Genomic DNA, 19414 nt, shown 5'->3' on the forward strand with positions numbered 1-19414 from the left:
AGAGCCCACCACAGAGTCCCCAGGCACTGCTTCCTCATAGGAAGACGTGTTGGTGGGATTGAGGAGGTCTTCGAAGTATTCCCTCTACCGATCCACAACATCCGCAGTCGAGGTCAGCAGAACACCATCCTCGCCATACACGGTGTTGATAGTGCACTGCTTCCCCTTCCTGAGGCGGCGGATGGTGGTCCAGAATTGCTTCGAAGCCGTCCGGAAGTCGTTTTCCATGGCTTCCCCGAACCCCTCCCATGTCCGAGTTTTTGCCTCTGCGACCGCTGAAGCCGCACACCGCTTGGCCTGTCGGTACCTGTCCGCTGCCTCAGGAGTCCTATGAGCCAAAAGAACCCGATAGGACTCCTTCTTCAGCTTGACGGCATCCCTCACCGCCGGTGTCCACCAACGGGTTCTAGGATTACCGCCACGACAAGCACCAACTACCTTGCGGCCACAGCTCCAATCAGCCGCCTCGACAATAGAGGTGCGGAACATGGTCCACTCGGACTCAATGTCCAGCACCTCCCTCGTGACATGTTCAAAGTTCTTCCGGAGGTGGGAATTGAAACTCTCTCTGACAGGAGACTCTGCCAAACGTTCCCAGCAAACCCTCACAATGCGTTTGGGCCTGCCAGGTCTGTCCGGCATCCTCCCCCTCCATCGCAGCCAACTCACCACCAGGTGGTGATCAGTAGAAAGCTCCGCCCCTCTCTTCACCCGAGTGTCCAAAACATGAGGCCGCAAATCCGATGACACAACTACAAAGTCGATCATGGAACTGCGGCCTAGGGTGTCCTGGTGCCAAGTGCACATATGGACACCCTTATGTTTGAACATGGTGTTCGTTATGGACAATCTGTGACGGGCACAAAAGTCCAATAACAAAACACCGCTCGGGTTCAGATCCGGACAGCCATTCTTCCCAATCACGCCTCACCAGGTTTCACTGTCGTTGCCAACATGAGCATTGAAGCCCCCCAGTAGAACGAGGGAATCACCCGGGGGAGCACTCTCAAGTACTCCCTTGATTGAATCCAAAAAGGGTGGGTACTCTGAGCTGCGGTTTGGCGCGTAAGCGCAAACCACAGTCAGGACCCGTTCCCCCACCCGAAGGCGGAGGGAAGCTACCCTCTCGTCCACCGGGTTGAACTCCAACGTACAGGCTCTGAGCCGGGGGGAAACAAGAATTGCCACCCCAGCCCGTCGCCTCTCACTGCCGGCAACGCCAGAGTGGAAGAGAGTCCAGCCCCTCTCGAGAGAACTGGTTCCAGAGCCCTTGCTGTGCGTCGAAGTGAGTCCGACCATATCTAGCCGGAACTTCTCCACCTCGCGCACTAGCTCAGGCTCCTTCCCCCCCAGCGAGGTGACGTTCCACGTCCCAAGAGCTAGCTTCTGTAGCCCAGCATTGGACCGCCAAGTGCCCTGCCTTCGGCTGCCGCCCAGCTCACATCGCACCCGACCTCTATGACCCCTGCTATGGGTGGTGAGCCCATTGGAGGGGGGACCCACGTTGCCTCTTCGGGCTGTGCCCGGCCGGGCCCCATGGGGACAGGCCCGGCCACCAGGCGCTCGCCATCGTGCCCCACCTCCGGGCCTGGCTCCAGAGGGGGGCCCCCGTGACCCGCGTCCGGGCGAGGGAAATCTGGGTCCTAGGTTTTTATTTTTCATGGAGGTCTTTGAGCTGCTCTTTGTCTGATCCCTCACCTAGGACCAGTTTGTCTTGGGAGACCCTACCAGGGGGCATAAAGCCCCCGGACAACATAGCTCCTAGGATCATTGGGACACGCAAACTCCTCTACCACGTTAAGGTGGCAGCTCAGAGAGGAGCAGGTGAACAGGCAAATTGGGAACAGGTGGGTGCCATGATTGGGTATAAAAGTAGATTCCATGAAATGCTCAGTCATTCACAAACAAGGATGGGGCAAGGGTCACCACTTTGTCAACAAATGCGTGAGCAAATTGTTGAACAGTTTAAGAACAACATTTCTCAACCAGCTTTTGCAAGGAATTTAGAGATTTCACCATCTACGGTCCGTAATATAATCAAAGGGTTCAGAGAATCTGGAGAAATCACTGCACGTAAGCAGCTAAGCCCGTGACCTTTGATCCCTCAGGCTGTACTGCATCAACAAGCGACATCAGTGGGTAAAGGATATCACCACATGGGCTCAGGAACACTTCAGAAACCCACTGTCAGTAACTACAGTTGGTCGCTACATCTGTAAGTGCAAGTTAAAACTCTCCTATGCAAGGCGAAAACCGTTTATCAACAACACCCAGAAACGCAGTCGGCTTCGCTGGGCCTGAGCTCATCTAAGATGGACTGATACAAAGTGGAAAAGTGTTCTGTGGTCTGACGAGTCCACATTTCAAATTGTTTTTGGAAACTGTGGACGTCGTGTCCTCCGGACCAAAGAGGAAAAGAACCATCTGGATTGTTATAGGCGCAAAGTTGAAAAGCCAGCATCTGTGATGGTATGGGGGTGTATTAGTGTTGTTAAAAGGAAAGGCCATGTAACACAGTGGTGAACATGCCCTTTCCCAACTACTTTAGCACATGTTGCAGCCATGAAATTCTAAGTTAATTATTATTTGAAAAAAAAAAAAAAAAGTTTATGAGTTTGAACATCAAATATCTTGTCTTTGTAGTGCATTCAATTGAATATGGGTTGAGAGGGATTTGTAAATCATTGTATTCCGTTTATATTTACATCTAACACAATTTCCCAACTCATATGGAAACGGGGTTTGTATATATATATATATATATATATATATATATAGTAGCATCTAAAACAAGCTAACCAACAAGTATGTGCTCCAATCACTCTATCACAAAAAAACAAGAGTTGTAGAAAGTATTGGAAACTCAAGACAGCCATGACATTATGTTATTTATTTATAAGTGTATGTAAACTTTTGATCGCGGCTGCATGTATGTATGTATATATATATGTACTGTATATGTATGTATCTATCTATATACAGTATATATATAAATACATGTAAACTAGGACGTAAATGTTTGTATACCATACCATACCATACCAACTTTATTTATAAAGCCCTTTAAAAACAACCACACTTGAAGAACAAAGGGCTTTATAAATAAAGTTGGTATGGTATGGTATGGTATAGTACATTACACAGAAGGGTTAGCACTGTTGACAGGAACCGGAAATAGGTCTGAGATACACAGAGGGGATGGGTTTGAGTGATAAAAAGTTGATATATTGTTACATGATGTTCATGTTTCGTCTACACAAGAAAGTCACATACGTTTTAATTAGACAGTTGATGCGTGCGTTTGAGTGGCGCTCAGATACCAATTCGATTAGTGAAAATCACGCTGATTGGCCAAAATGTGCAAGGAAGTTCCAGGCATTGGACAAATTTGGTTGAATTTATTATTTATTTATTTATTTATTTGCGTGAATTGGCACGATCATCTCGAATTCCTAGAGGGACGACTAATTAAAAAGTATTTGAAAAACAATTTTTGAAACCGAAATTGAGTTATATTCTTTTTCTTGTCATTAATATTTAAAAAAAAATGCTGTACCTTATTGCATCCTCATTGTTTATATTGACTTTGCTCCCCACACAATGAAAAAACACCATCATAATGAAGTCATTTTGGATCGGTCAGCTGACCACAGATGTTGGTAAGAGAGGTGCAATGGGATAGTGGTTATCAGAACCAAGGCAGACGTTCGTGCTGTTCGGTTTCCTGTTGACTAGTGAGTGGAAGCACCCCACCCCCCCACCACCACCACACCACCACCCCCCCATTGCCTCCGAGCTGATAGTCTGGACACTGGAGATATGGGCAGAGGCATGAAGAGGCACACTTAGAGTGAGCAGGAGCAGTGTAAAGCAGTCCCAGTGTGCTTACGGGTGACAAAATGGCCATGTCTGAACAGCTAGAGACGGAGGGAGGTAAGATGACCTTTTCATTCTGGCCTCTCGCACAGCTGATTCAGCGCCCGACTGCTTTCGTTGCAGCTTTGTTGACGCTCCGATGAGTTATCAGCTCGCTTTCCACTTGATTATTATGCTTTGATGAAATTAGACTCAACAGGTCTCACTTTTAGGTTCACTTGTAAGATCGGGAAAATATCACTCAGCACACGTTAGAGAGTTTACTTCATGACTGCATGCTCCCTTGAACTTAGTCTGTCAAATCATGTTTACGCTGCGCTAAAAAGACAGCCTGTAACTTTGAAACCATATAAATGTATCAATTTCACATGATATTATTACACAATTGATTATTATTAGTGTTGCCAAACATTTTTTGTAGTGTACGGTAGGGAGTAGGCGGCACAGACAACAAGGGCGTGGTATTTAGCTCTAGATTTATTTATATACATACAATATATATATATATATATATATATATATATATATATATATATATATATATATATATATATATATATATATATATATATATATATAAAATAAATAATAATATAAAAAACCAAGGGAAATGGAGAGTGACAAAATCCAAGAGAGTGTATGGTGTGTGAGACTACATGTGGAGATTAGCTGTTGAGTGTTACCGGTAGTATTGAGCGAGAGGCAAGTCCAAAAGGGGCAGGGCAGGCTCATAGATCCGTGAGACAAGCTGTAGCGGGGGCGTAAGAGGTCCGTGTTCAGGCGGGAGGTCGAGATCCAAGAGGCAGTCCGGGAAGCAGAGAAACAAGGAATGACGAGACACACAGCTCGTCAACGCGGGAACGGAGGTCTGCAGTTGGAGCGACAAGGAGGACGCGAGACAATCAATAACACGACGGGAGAGAAAACACAGAGAGAGAGCAAGGTTTGCATAGAGCTTGATGATTGCTTACGGTACTCGAACAGATGGTTACGTTCTGGCCCGGAACGCTGGTCTGTACTGGCTTAAGAAGCCCAGGAAGATCATCAAAGACAGGTGCGCTGAGTGCTGATTGATTGCAGCCGCTTGATGCCACCGGAGTGACGCGTGTCCCGAGGTGCTCATTGATGAGTGCGCATTGGCATGCGCCCGGGCCGTGACATTAATCACCGTTTATTACTTGCGTGCATTATTCAAATCAGGGGTGTCAAACTCATTTTAGATGGGGGGCCACATGGAGAAACATCTACTCCCAAGTGGGCCGAACTGGTAAAATCACGGCACGATAACTTAAAAATAAAGACAACTTCAGATTGTTTTCTTTGTTTAAAAATAGAACAAGCACATTCTGAAAATGGACAAATCATAATGTTTTTTTTTTTTTTTTTACACTTACATGTTGTGGTTAATAGTATTCTATGTTTGTCGTTATTTATACTTTCTGAATAAATGATGTGATAATGTTCATCAGTCAAGTCATTGGTGTTAATTTTTAATCTATCAAGATAAAAAAATAATATCAAAATCAAATTACAGGATGTTATTTATGTGGTTGGCTCATTTTCCTCGACCGGTGCACGAACATGTGGTTTATTTTGTACATATGTAGCATCATCTACAAAAATGCAAATAATTACTATTGCGACATCTTGTGGACACATTTAGAACAGCAGTTTCTTTCATTCAAAAATGTCGGCTCATTTTTATACTTTAAACTCATCCCGCGGGCCTGTTCCGGCCCTCGGGCCGTACGTTTGACACCCCTGATTTAAATGAACTTGACATGAATACAATGTCATAGAGAAGCATTATTTAAAATGTTTTACTCAAATGAACGTCTTTTATTTGCTCAAAACTTGGTAAAAATTGTATCCAATGTCCAGTCAGGGTGTATTTTGCAGTGAAGGTTCACGCCAGTAGGAGTGTCCTCACTCCCCTTTGCACAGACCTATGCATTGACTTGATTATTGACATCAGGTAACCAGCCGCGGTTAAGGTAAAGGACATTATGCAGTCAAAATAAATTCAGTGATTAATTTGCGTATGTACATGATTAATGCGATCATTTTGTGTGAATAATCACATGAATTAACTTGGTATTTTTGACAGCCCTGATTTGTATCCTTTAGTTTTGTGTTGTTTTAACAACAAACTTACCGTATTTTTCGGATCATAGGTCGCACCGGATTATAAGGCGGACTGCCGATGAGCAGGTCTTGTCAAGTCTATTTTCATATAAAAGGCGCACCAGATTATAGGGAGCATTAGTGCAATAACAACACCGGAATTGTGTCCAGTGAAAACCCGTCCGACCGGAACTCTCTATTAACTAAAGTTCCTTGGGTGAATAATGTAAACTCACTATACCGGTATGTTTTAGTGCTTTCATGGCGAGTTTACTGACAGATATAAGTAAGAACTTTACGCTACTTTATATTAGAAATGGCAACAGCGGAGGATGAATGTCCCATAACAAGAAGATAGAGAAAAAGAAGAAGCTTATCGTCAACGGGGTCGGCACGAACTACAAAGGCGGACCCGTGCACATTTTTAGGACTTATGGAGATCCCAAATACAGATCAGCAGGTACCAGAAGGTAAGAAAAGTTGTTTTTGCATAATATTGCAAAACAATATGCCAGATAATATGTCTTACCTTATACACACACCATAATAATACTCCTATGTTGAAGCACAGTACAATCCATCAAGCGGTGTGGCTTCATAGCTTACCAAAGTCGTACTAAAACATTTTGATGGATTTTTGAGCGCCGTGTGTAATGTTCTATATTTTCAATGGAACATATAAAATTGTTGTGTTGTTTACTTGAGTCATATTGCAGTCTACATATATCTTTTATGTGTGATGGCCATTATATTGCAGTCTACACATATCTCTTATGTGTGACTGCCATCTACTGGTCACACTTATCATTTCTCCATGTACCAATTAAAATAGCTTCGAGGTTGGTCAGCCCAACCAACATTATTCGGTACATTAGGCGCACCGGGTTATAAGAAGAATGTTTTAGTGACACTCTTAATGTGTGACCCAAACAAGAGAGTTGGGTAAAAGGTAATACCCAAATTCTTTACCGAGTCGCTTTGTGTAATTGGTTGTCAAATGTTAAGGTGGTATTATTAAATAAGTGTGGATGGAAGCGACAGACGATCAAAACATACTGGCTCACCATCTGGCTTTTTAAAGGAGTCTCTACTATTTGAAGATAGGGCCTGGCAGAGGTCTGTGCTCTCCGAGTGCTTTTCTAGTCTTCTTTCAGTTTTAAAAGTCTCTCAGCTGCTGTAGCTCTCTTTACAAGGACGGCAGCGACAAGCACCTGCCAGCTCACACCCCCACATTGAGCCATAGCACTGTGCACCTCACCGTATGACATTTTTCCCTGCGGTTTTATCGTCTGATTAGCTAGAATAATGATGTCATACTTACATTAAAGACATTACACATGCTGCATAATAAACGTTTCTGCAAACATATTGGCAACATGCCGACAAACAGCACAGCGCACGCCATTCAACACTATTTATGAAATATTGTGCAATTAGAGCAGGGCCAACCGTCAAATATATTTTACATACAAATACACATATATACTCATATACACGCAATTATTCATATATATATACATACATACGCGCGCGCACACATATGTACCTACGCTCCCACATACATACACAAATACAGTACATACCTACACACTCAAAGTTCGTACATCCACACACATAGTCACAGTACAAACATACATACTGTATACACATACTGTACATATATATTTATTGTACAAACATACATATACACATACTGTACATATATATTCATTGTACAAACATACATATACACATACTGTACATATACATTCACAGTACAAACATACATATATACATACTGTACATATACAGTACATTCACTGTACAAACATACATATATACATACTGTACATATACAGTACATTCACTGTACAAACATACAGATACACATACTGTACATATATATTCATTGTACAAACATACATATACACATACTGTACATATACATTCACAGTACAAACATACATATATACATACTGTACATATACAGTACATTCACTGTACAAACATACATATATACATACTGTACATATACAGTACATTCACTGTACAAACATACATATACACATACTGTACATATATATTCACTGTACAAACATACATATACACATACTGTACATATATATTCATTGTACAAACATACATATACACATACTGTACATATATATTTATTGGACAAACATACATATACACATACTGTACATATATATTCATTGTACAAACATACATATACACATACTGTACATATATATTCATTGTACAAACATACATATACACATACTGTACATATATATTCACTGTACAAACATACATATACACATACTGTACATATATATTCATTGTACAAACATACATATACACATACTGTACATATACATTCACAGTACAAACATACATATATACATACTGTACATATATATTCACTGTAAAAACATACATATACACATACTGTACATATATATTCATTGTACAAACATACATATACACATACTGTACATATACATATACTGTACAAACATACATATATACATACTGTACATATACATTTACTGTACAAACATACATATATACATACTGTACATATACATCTACTGTACAAACATACATACTGTATTTACATACTGTACACATACATTCACTGTACAAACACATATATATACATACTGTACATCAGAGGTGGGTAGAGTAGCCAGAAATTGTACTCAAGTAAAAGTACTGTTACTTTAGAGATTTATTACTCAAGTAAAAGTAATGAGTAGTCACCCAAATATTTACTTGAGTAAAAGTAAAAAGTATGTTGTGAAAAAACTACTCAAGTACTGAGTAACTGATGAGTAACATACACACACACATATATATATATATATATATATATATATATATATATATATATATATATATATGTATATATATATATACATATATACACATACATTGATATATACAGTATATCATTTATATTTATTTATTTTGCCGTTTTTGTTTATATGTTAAAGGTGTTTTACTGAATATACATGCATGTTTAACACATATAGATTCCTTTCTTTCATGTTGACAAGAATATAAGTTGGTGTATTACCTGATTCTGATGACTTGCATTGATTGTAATCAGACAGTAGTGCTGATAACGTCCACGTTTTCAAATGCAGGAGAAAAAAAGTTCCTCCTTTCTGTCTAATACCACATGAAAGCGGTTGGTTTTTGGTATCTTATTTGTCCAGCTTCCATATTCGTTTTCACACACTTTACAAGAAATACATTGGCGGCAAATTCCGTAGCTTGCTAGCTTGTTTGCGCTGGCTTTTGGAGACTCTTATTTTGAAAGCGCAGGCGTGATGGAGCGGCACTTTTATTGTGAAGACAGGAACTGTGCAGTCAGTCTTTAGGCTTGTGACGGGATGTACGTTTGAAATAAAAAAGTGTCTTTTTTCCTTCACACTTTTGATTGATTGATTGAAACTTGTATTAGTAGATTGCACAGTACAGTACATATTCTGTACAATTGACCACTAAATGGTAACACCCCAATAAGTTTTTCAACTTGTTTAAGTCAGGTCATGTGACCGCCTGGCTCTGTTTGATTGGTCCAACGTCACCAGTGACTGCATCTGATTGGTGGAACGGAGTCAAACGTCATTAGTGACTGCATTTTATTGGTGGAACGGAGTGAAACGTCACCAGTAAGGCAGGCACTTTGAAGGTCTGTCTGACAGACCAAAACAAACAAAGCGTGCATTAACAGATCGATAAAAATTAGTAGCGAGTAGCGAGCTGAATGTAGATAAAAGTAGCGGAGTAAAAGTAGCGGAGTAAAAGTAGCGTTTCTTCTCTATAAATATACTCAAGTAAAAGTAAAAGTAAGTTGCATTAAAACTACTCTTAGAAGTACAATTTATCCCAAAAGTTACTCAAGTAGATGTAACGGAGTAAATGTAGCGCGTTACTACCCACCTCTGCTGTACATATACATTTACTGTACAAACATACATATATAAATACTGTACATATACATTTACTGTACAAACATACATATATACATACTGTACATATACAGTCACTGTACAAACATACATATACACATACTGTACATATACAAGTACATATGCATAAATACAGTCATGCATATAATCACGTTTCATCAAACATATATTAATGTTGTTCCCCTAGGAGAAACTGGGTAACACATGGCACACTGACAAAGCTTCACCTATTGTTACTATAACAATCTACAAGGTTAATATAGTTGGCTTCTCTTGCTTCCCCTCCATTTGCTTCCCCTCCATTTGTCTGCTATCTCAAGTTATTGTCAGATATATGTATTGTTGCATATAAAACAATTGTATTGTTGATAATAGAGGTTATTATTGTTCTTATTCATTATTAATAGTGCTATTTCTATTGATATTTGTATTGCTCCATTTGTAGTGTAATAATGCTCATTGTCATTTCTGTGTTATTAATACTTATTTCACTAACTGCTTCTTTGCTATCACTTGTAACATCAAATTTGTACATATCCTATTCACTGATGCTGTTCTGTAGTTGTTGTTGTTGTTGTTGTTTTCTTTGTTGTTGTTGTCTCCTTGCCTTGTCCCCACAATTTCCCCCTCTGTCTTTTTTTCCTCTCTCTTTCCATCCCCTTCTGCTACAGCCCGGCTGCTCCAAATAATAATATAAATCCATTTAATAAAGTCAAATGCAAGTAAGGCAACAAGAGAAGTATCCTACACTTCTCTTTTGTAAAGTAAATCTGAACAGCCTATATGGGCATCTACATCAACTATATGATTTGCCTGAGTAGCTGGGCAGGACAAAAAAAAAGAAAAAAAAAGAAGTAAAAAAAAGAGCAGACCCAAACTTTTTCCACCGAGTGCCACATTCTGAAAAATTTAAAGGAATTGTAATCTCCATTTAACACACTTCCTTGTGGCCGAGATATTATGTATTGGATATGTTTTGGTATACATTTTTCTCCACAGTCACACTCATAACCACTTTTTTGAGTCTGTTTGTAAGATGTTCAATTCGAGAGTTCTCAGATTGCAAATGAAACCACACCCCACCCTCTCCAAAAGTGTCAGAATGTAGCTTTTAAAAATATTTAAATATGTATCTTGACGTCATCGCCGCTATTTTGAAAATGCTTTGATTCGATTGTTAAACATTTTTTGTTTCCTCATAGCCTTAAGGAGGCGCTCCTCCCCCCCTGGCTGAGAGCTTGACTTAATGTCCAAATAAGTACGTCCACCTCACTGTGACGTCACAACGTACCATCTCACGTACAGCCATTCAAAACTGCGTGCAAGCTCACACCAAAATGCATGAACCTTATGAGTTAATACTTTGCTGTTGTTTATTATGAGTATCCAACAGAGTCAAAGACAAAATTTGTCACCAAAAAAAAAACAGTCTTGCATGTCAGCTTTGCGTCATCATTTCAACTTTTACATTACACCTGTTAGATTTTTTATTTAACTTCCATCCATCCATCTTATTTTCTACCGCCTGTCCCTCTTGGAGTCGCGGGGGTGGCTGGAGCCTTTTATGTTTATATTTCACCATTTAAAAAAAAAAAAAAAAAAAATATATATATATACAGTTTATATATATACATATACATATACATATATATATATATATATATATATATATATATATATATATATATATATATATATATATATATATATATATATATATATATATATATATATACATTAGTGTTGTCCGGATACCAATAATTTAGTACCGGTACCGGTACCAAAATGTATTTCGATACTTTTCGTTACTTTTCGATGCTTTTCTAAATAAAAGGGACCACAAAAAAATTGCATCATTGGCTTTATTTTTTAAATAAATGTTAGGGTACATTAAATATATCATTCTTATTGCAAGTTTGTCCTTATATAAAATAGTGAACATACAAGACAACTTGTCTTTTAGTAGTAAGTAAACAAAAAAGGCCTATAATTTAGCTGCTGACATATGCAGTAACATATTGTGTCATTTTCCATTCTATTATTTTGTCAACATTACTAAGGACAAGTGGTAGAAAATAATTATTAATTATTAACTTGTTCATTTACTGTTAATATCTGCTTACTTTCTCTTTTAACATGTTCTATCTACACTTCTGTTAAAATGTAATAATCACTTATTCTTCTGTTGTTTGGATGCTTTACATTAGTTTTGGATGATACCACAAATTTGGGTGTCAATCCGATACCAAGTTGTTACAGGATCATACATTGGTCATATTCAAAGTCGTCATGTGTCCAGGGACATATTTCCTGAGTTTATAAACATAATATACATTTTTGAAAAACAAAAAAAGATCTTGTGATGCTAAAAAATATCGATGCAATCATAGTAGTATCAACTAGATACGCTCCTGTACTTGGTATCATTACAGTGGATGTCAGGTGTAGATCCACCAATGGTGTTTGTTTACATTGTGATGCCGGTGAGCTACGGTGTGTAGTGAAGCATGTTTAGCTATTCCTCGTCCTGCAGGGATGATACTTAAGAAACTTACTTTATTTGTCGCCATGAGGGCGAGGATTTGTGATTTAGAAGTACCTAAAACACTGCTGACTGGGGCTGAATGTTAGCCGCTAGCTAGCTAGCCAAGTCTTAAAGCACCTCTTCCTGAGGGCGTTTCAGTGTTATAACTTCACCTTTATCGTTAGTTTTTAAGCCAAAATGCGTCCGTTCTCCCTTTTCTGTCTACACACTGTGTCTGCTTGTAAGTACTCTGTGATTGTGCGCTGCCGAACATGCTCCTCTGCTCGTAAACCAGCATTGACACAACGTGACGACGACGGAGACGCGGGGGCGTGGGGGTGGCAGACCAGTACTTTTCGGAGGCGGTATAGTACCGAATATGATTCATTTGTATCGCGGTACTATACTAATACCGGTATACCGTATAACCTTGGTTCTTTCATAGTTTTGATGCCTTCAGTGACAATCTACAATGTAAAATAAACATGAAAATAAAGAAAACGCATTGAATGAGGAGAAGGTGTGTCCAAACCTTTGGCCTGTACTGTATGTATATTTTTAGAATATGCCACAGACCGTGGTATATTCGGCGTGGCACATTTGGGAGAGTGGCCGTGCCAGCAACCTGAGGGTTATTGGTTCAATCCCCACCTTCTACCAACCTCGTCACGTTCGTGTCCTTGAGCAAGACACTCCTCCCTTGCTCCTGATGGGTCGTGGTTAGGGCCTTGCATGGCAGCTCCCGCCATCAGTGTGTGAATGTGTGTGTGAATGGGTGAATGTGGAAATAGTGTCAAAGCGCTTTGAGTACCTTGAAGGTAGAGTATAACCCATTTACCGTTAAAATTTAGCTGAGGGCCTCAAATGTCTCCCGGGCGGCACTTTGGACACCCCGTTGGGCTTGGTTGGTGCAGCTTCATCTCAGGTTTCTGCCCTATATCTGATCAAGAAAACAAATTCAGCCATTTTTACTAAAGAAAATGTTAAACAACTGGAATCCTGCAGAAAATATATTCATAACACAGTTTAATTGATTAATATTCATGTCTACTTTAATGTTATTAGTTTTTTAGGTTTTGTTTCACCTGTCTATTCCACACATTTGGGGCGGTATAGCTCGGTTGGTTGAGCGGCCGTGCCAGCAACTTGAGGGTTGCAGGTTCGATCCCCGCTTCCGCCATCCTAGTCACTGCCGTTGTGTCCTTGGGCAAGACACTTTACCCACCTGCTCCCAGTGCCACCCACACTGGTTTAAATGTAACTTAGATATTGGGTTTCACAATGTAAAGCGCTTTGAGTCACTTGAGAAAAAGCGCTATATAAATGTAATTCACTTCACTTCACATCACTGGTGTACAATTAGTGTACACTGTTATTTCGATTAAAATGGGTAATGGTAAAAAGAAAGTAGGCTGAATATTACCATAGATACAGATGAACAGAACATTTTTACACTTTTGTTACATGATTCTCATTTTTGTTTTTGCCACCCAACCACCAGAGCAGTGGTTCTTAACCTGGGTTCTATCGAACACTAGGGGTTCGGTGAGTCGGGCTCAGGGATTCGGCGGAGGTCAAGACACACCCGACTCATTGTGTAAATAAAAACTTCTCCCTATCGGCCGGCGTATTAAGGATACGGCAACAGCAGAAGTCACACTGATATGTAATTTGTTGTGAGTTTATGCACTGTGTTGGTTTTGTTGTTTGAACAAGGTGATGTTCATGCACGGTTCATTTTGTGCACCAGTAATAAAACATGGTAACACTTTAGTATGGGGAACATCTTCACCATTAATTAGTTGCTTATTAACATGCAAATTAGTAACATATTGGCTCTTAACTAGTCATTAAGTACTTATTGATGCCTTATGGCCTTATTATAACCCTAACCCTCTAACCCTAACCCTAACCAAATAACTCTAAATTAAGTCTTTTTTTACTTAGAATATGTTCCCTATACTAAAGTGTTACCAAAAACATACAACTTTGTCTTGAATTTGAAAAAAAAAAAACATTTTATTTTTCACGAAAGAAGCGTTCGGTGAATGTGCATATGAAACTGGTGGGGTTCGGTACCTCCAACAAGGTTAAAAACCACTGCACCAGAGTCATAATTTACAGCCTCGATCTTGTCAGAGCGCACGCTGTTGATTGCACAAACTGCTGTTGGTCACATTGTGGTCGCACAAATAAAAACAGACAATCCCCGGTCTGCAAAAGTCCTCGGCAATAAACTAGACTTTATCCAATAGGGGCTATTCTGGTATACATGTGCAGGACTGTAAATAATCCATGGCTGTATATCTGTTGGTGTGAGGGAACTCACTACACAGAAGGTTAGGCAGTAGTGTGTGTGTGTGTGTGTGTGTGTGTGTGTGTGTGTGTGTGTGTGTGTGTGTGTGTGTGTGGCTGGCTAGGGTGCTGCTTGAAGATAAGGCCTGCCCTGTGCCTCATAGCGAAAGAGACAGTGTGTGTAAGCCCTTAAAGCCTTATCCTGACACACCTCCCACCCCCACCTCCTCTCCATCACCCAGCACACACACTTGATCTGTGGATTAACCCAGTCATGTAACATTTCAATGGCAGAACCCACAACACACAAACACACACACACACACACACACACACCCATGCACGTACACACTCACAGAGGGGATTAACCCTTGTGTGTCCATAGATGATTCTTAGCCTCTCACCAGTTGTGACAGCTTGCTTGTGTTACCATGGCTACTGTGACCACAGAATGTAAGATAGGCAAATCCACATAAATCACACACTGCGGCTACGAGTGACTACAACACCCCCTGGTACGGGACACACAAAGATGTTGCCATAAAGAAGACAGACGTGTGTGTGCGTGAGACGGACATGTTTGTACAGCAAATATGCATAAAGTCAACCTCAGCATCTTTTCGGCCCGGGTGGGTATGTCCAGTTCTGGGACATTCAGCTGATGCATCATCATTTTATTTCATCTGTAACTGGGAGAATAAATATAGAATAAAAGTTGTTCAATTTACACTTTGCAATCTTGCCAACCCTCCTGGATTTTCCGGGACTCCCGAAATTCAGCGCCTCTCCCGAAAACCTCCTGGGACAAATTTTCTCCATAAAATCTCCCAAAATTCAGGCCGAGCTGGAGGCCACGCCCCCTCCAGCTCCATGCAGAACTGAGTGACATGTCGACAGCCTCTTTTCACGTCCGCTTTCCCACAATATAAACAGCGTGCCTGCCCAATCACTTTATAACTGTAGAATGATGGAGGGCGAGTTCTTGGTTTCTTATGTGGGTTTATTGTTTGGCAGTTTCATTAACGTCCTCCCAGCGCGGTAACAACACACAACAACAGCAGTCACGTTTTCGTCTACTGTAAAGCAGTTCGTCTGCCGTAAACAGCAATGTTGTGACACTCTTAAACAGGACAATACTGCCATCTACTGTACATGCATATGTGACAATAACATCTACAGCTTTTAGAGAGTGCAGTGCACAACTGCGCACACAACAACGAGACGAAGTAGAATGCATCATCAGAGAGGGTGTTCAGCATGGTTAGTAAAATAGTGACAGAGAATAGAACAAGGATGGACAATTCAACCCTTAACTCAACAATGAGTAGATGAGTGTTATGTGTGTGTATATGTGTAAATAAATGAACACTGAAATTCAAGTATTTCTCTTATATATATATATATATATATATATATATATATATATATATATATATATACAGTATATATGTATATATATATATATAGCTAGAATTCACTGAAATATATATATATATATATATATATATATGAAATACTTGACTTGGTGAATTCTAGCTGTAAATATACTCCTCCCCTCTTAACCACGCCCCCAACCACACCCCCCCTCACATCCCGAAATCGGAGGTCTCAAGGTTGGCAAGTATGCACTTTGTTACCACCCATGTACAACACCCAAAACCAGTGAAGTTGGCACGTTGTGTAAGTCGTAAATAAAAACAGAATACAATGATTTGCAAATCCTTTTCAAGACACTTCACCCTTGCTCCTGATGGCTGCTGGTTAGCGCCTTGCATGGCAGCTCCCGCCATCAGTGTGTGAATGTGTGTGTGAAAGGGTGAATGTGGAAATACTGTCAAAGCGCTTTGAGTACCTTGAAGGTAGAAAAGCGCTATACAAGTATAACCCATTTATCATTTATGTAACTTATATTCAATTAAATAGACTGCAAAGACAAGATACTTAACGTTCAAAGTGGAAAACTTTGTTATTTTTTGCAAATATTAGCTCATTTGGAATTTGATGCCTGCAACATGTTTCAAAAAAGCTGGCACAAGTGGCAAAAAAGACTGAGAAAGTTGAGGAATGCTCATCAAACACTTATTTGGAACATCCCACAGGTGAACAGGCTAATTGGAAACAGGTGGGTGCCATGATTGCGTATAAAAGCAGCTTCAATGAAATGCTCAGTCATTCACAAACAAGGATGGAGTGAGGGTCACCACTTTGTGAACAAATGCGTGAGCAATTTGTTGAACAGTTTAAGAACAACATTTCTCAACGAGCTATTGCAAGCAATTTAGGGATTCCAACAACTACGGTCCGTAATATCATCACAAGGTTCAGAGAATCTGGAGAAATCACTGCACGTAAGCGGCAATGTCCATGACTTTCGATCCCTGCATCAAAAAGCGACATCAGTATGTAAAGGATATCACCACATGGGCTCAGGAACACTTCAGAAAACCACTGTCAGTAATTACAGTTGGTCGCTACATCTGTAAGTGCAAGTTAAAACTATATTATGCAAAGCGAAAGCCATTTATCAACAACACCCAGAAACACAGCCGGCTTCACTGGGCCCGAGCTCATCTATAATGGACTGATGCAAAGTGGAAAGGTTTTCTGTGGTCTGACGAGTCCACATTTCAAATTATTTTTGGAAACTGTGGACGTCGTGTCCTCCGGACCAAAGACGAAAAGAACCTATGCAGAATTATATAGACATGTCTCCCATTGAAAATGTGTGGCGCATTATGAAGCCTAAAATACCACAACGGAGACCCCGGACTGTTGAACAACTTAAGCTGTACATCAAGCAAGAATGGGAAATAATTCCACCTGAGAAGCTTAAAAAATTGGTCTCCTCAGTTCACAAATGTTTACTAAGTGTTGTTAAAAGGAAAGGCCATGTAACACAGTGGTAAAAATGCCCCTGTGACAATTTTTTTGCAATATATTGCTGCCATTAAATTATAAGTTAATGACTATTTGCAAAAAAAAATCAGTTTCACAGTTTGAACATTAAATATCTTGTCTTTGCAGTGTGTTCAATTGAATATAAGTTGAAAAGGATTGGCAAATCATTATATTCTGTTTTTATTTACGCAACGTGCCAACTTCACTGGTTTTGGGTTTTGTATATTTTACGCACTAATACACAAAATATACAGCTCAGTTTTGGCTTTTTTTGACGTTGTCTTTTCTTGTGATGCCACTGGAGAAGATTAAAAGTGACAGAATGTTCCTTAACTGTAACGGCCAGGTCGCTACAATGATTAGGAATAAAAAAAATAAATCCACTTTGCCTTGCCTGTTAATCTTCTTTGCCTGTAGCGGAATTAAGGGGAAAGGCAGAGTCGACAACGCTGTGAATACTTCCTATGTACTCAAAGATAATACAGTCTACCAAGTCAAATGTATTGTGTGTGAAATATATTTGGCCAATAAAGCTGATTCCGATTCTGATATTGAGCTGATAAACTAAACAAGTAGCACAGTAGCTAACAGCAGCATTTAGCTGACCGAAGACCACCTGAGATCGATCAGCCCGCCCACAATGGATGTGCTGCCAGGCACAAAATGGCTGTGCTGTGAGACACAGAACTGGTGGATTAAACGTTCGTACACCAAAGCATTTTTTTTTTTTGGTCTGTGGGTTGTAAATTGAAACGCACGTACAATTAGAGGTTCATAAACTGCAGCAGGCAAATACCACTTTGTCCTGTCCCAGCACAATTAGTTTTTAGTTCATTGTCCGAGAAAGCCACTAGCATGGCTGTAGGTTATTTTTTTTGGTTTAAATAAATGGAAAGTATATGTACGAAATATTGCATAAGGTACCGTATTTTTCGGAGTATAAGTCGCACTGGAGTATAAGTCGCACCTGCCAAAAATGCATAATAAAGAAGGAAAAAACATATATAAGTCGCACTGGAGTATAAGTCGCATTTTTTGGGGGAAATGTATTTGATAAAACCCAACACCAAGAATAGACACTTGAAAGGCAATTTAAAATAAATAAAGAATAGTGAACAAAAGGCTGAATAAGTGTACGTTATATGACGCATAAATAACCAACTGAGAACGTGCCTGGTATGTTAACGTAACATATTATGGTAAGAGTCATTCAAATAACTATAACATATAGAACATGCTATACATTTACCAAATAATCTGTCACTCCTAATCACTAAAGCCCATGAAATATTTTACATCTAGTCTCTTACGTGAATGAGCTAAATAATATTGTTTGATATTTTACGGTAATGTGTTAACAATTTCACACATAAGTCGCTCCTGAGTATAAGTCGCACCCCCGGCCAAACTATGAAAATAACTGCGACTTATAGTCCGAAAAATACGGTATATCTCTTCACTGTAGCACAAAACAATGTATTTTTTATTTTTTATAAACGTCTGTTTCAGGTAACGTTTAGCTTCCCAGTATCATAACTCTTGAAGTCAGCACGCTTCTCTATTAACATACAGTACCGTATTTTCCGGACTATAAGGCGCACTTAAAATCTTTTTTTTTTCTCAAAACTCCACAGTGCGCTTAATAACCCGGTGCGCCTAATGTACGGATTAATTCTGGTTTTGCTTACCGACCTCAAAGCAATTTTTAATTGGTACATGGTGTAATGATAAGTGTGAT

At 39.7% G+C, this 19414-nt stretch overlaps 1 protein-coding gene across 2 annotated transcripts in view; it reads left to right on the forward strand.

Moving 5' to 3' along the window:
* Positions 1–3865: 3865 nt before the first annotated feature.
* ldb1b (LIM-domain binding 1b) overlaps positions 3866–19414 on the forward strand; it is a 64417-nt gene continuing 48868 nt past the window's right edge. Inside the window, exon 1 of one of the 2 annotated variants that reach the window (XM_061988326.2) lies at positions 3866–3933. In XM_061988326.2, coding sequence (XP_061844310.1) covers positions 3900–3933 — 34 coding nt within the window. In that variant the 5' untranslated portion in view covers positions 3866–3899. The remainder of the gene's footprint in view (positions 3934–19414) is intronic. The other variant, XM_061988325.2, reaches the window with a different exon arrangement.

This window comes from Nerophis lumbriciformis, linkage group LG27 (assembly GCF_033978685.3).
Source record: "Nerophis lumbriciformis linkage group LG27, RoL_Nlum_v2.1, whole genome shotgun sequence".
Lineage (NCBI taxonomy): Eukaryota > Metazoa > Chordata > Actinopteri > Syngnathiformes > Syngnathidae > Nerophis > Nerophis lumbriciformis.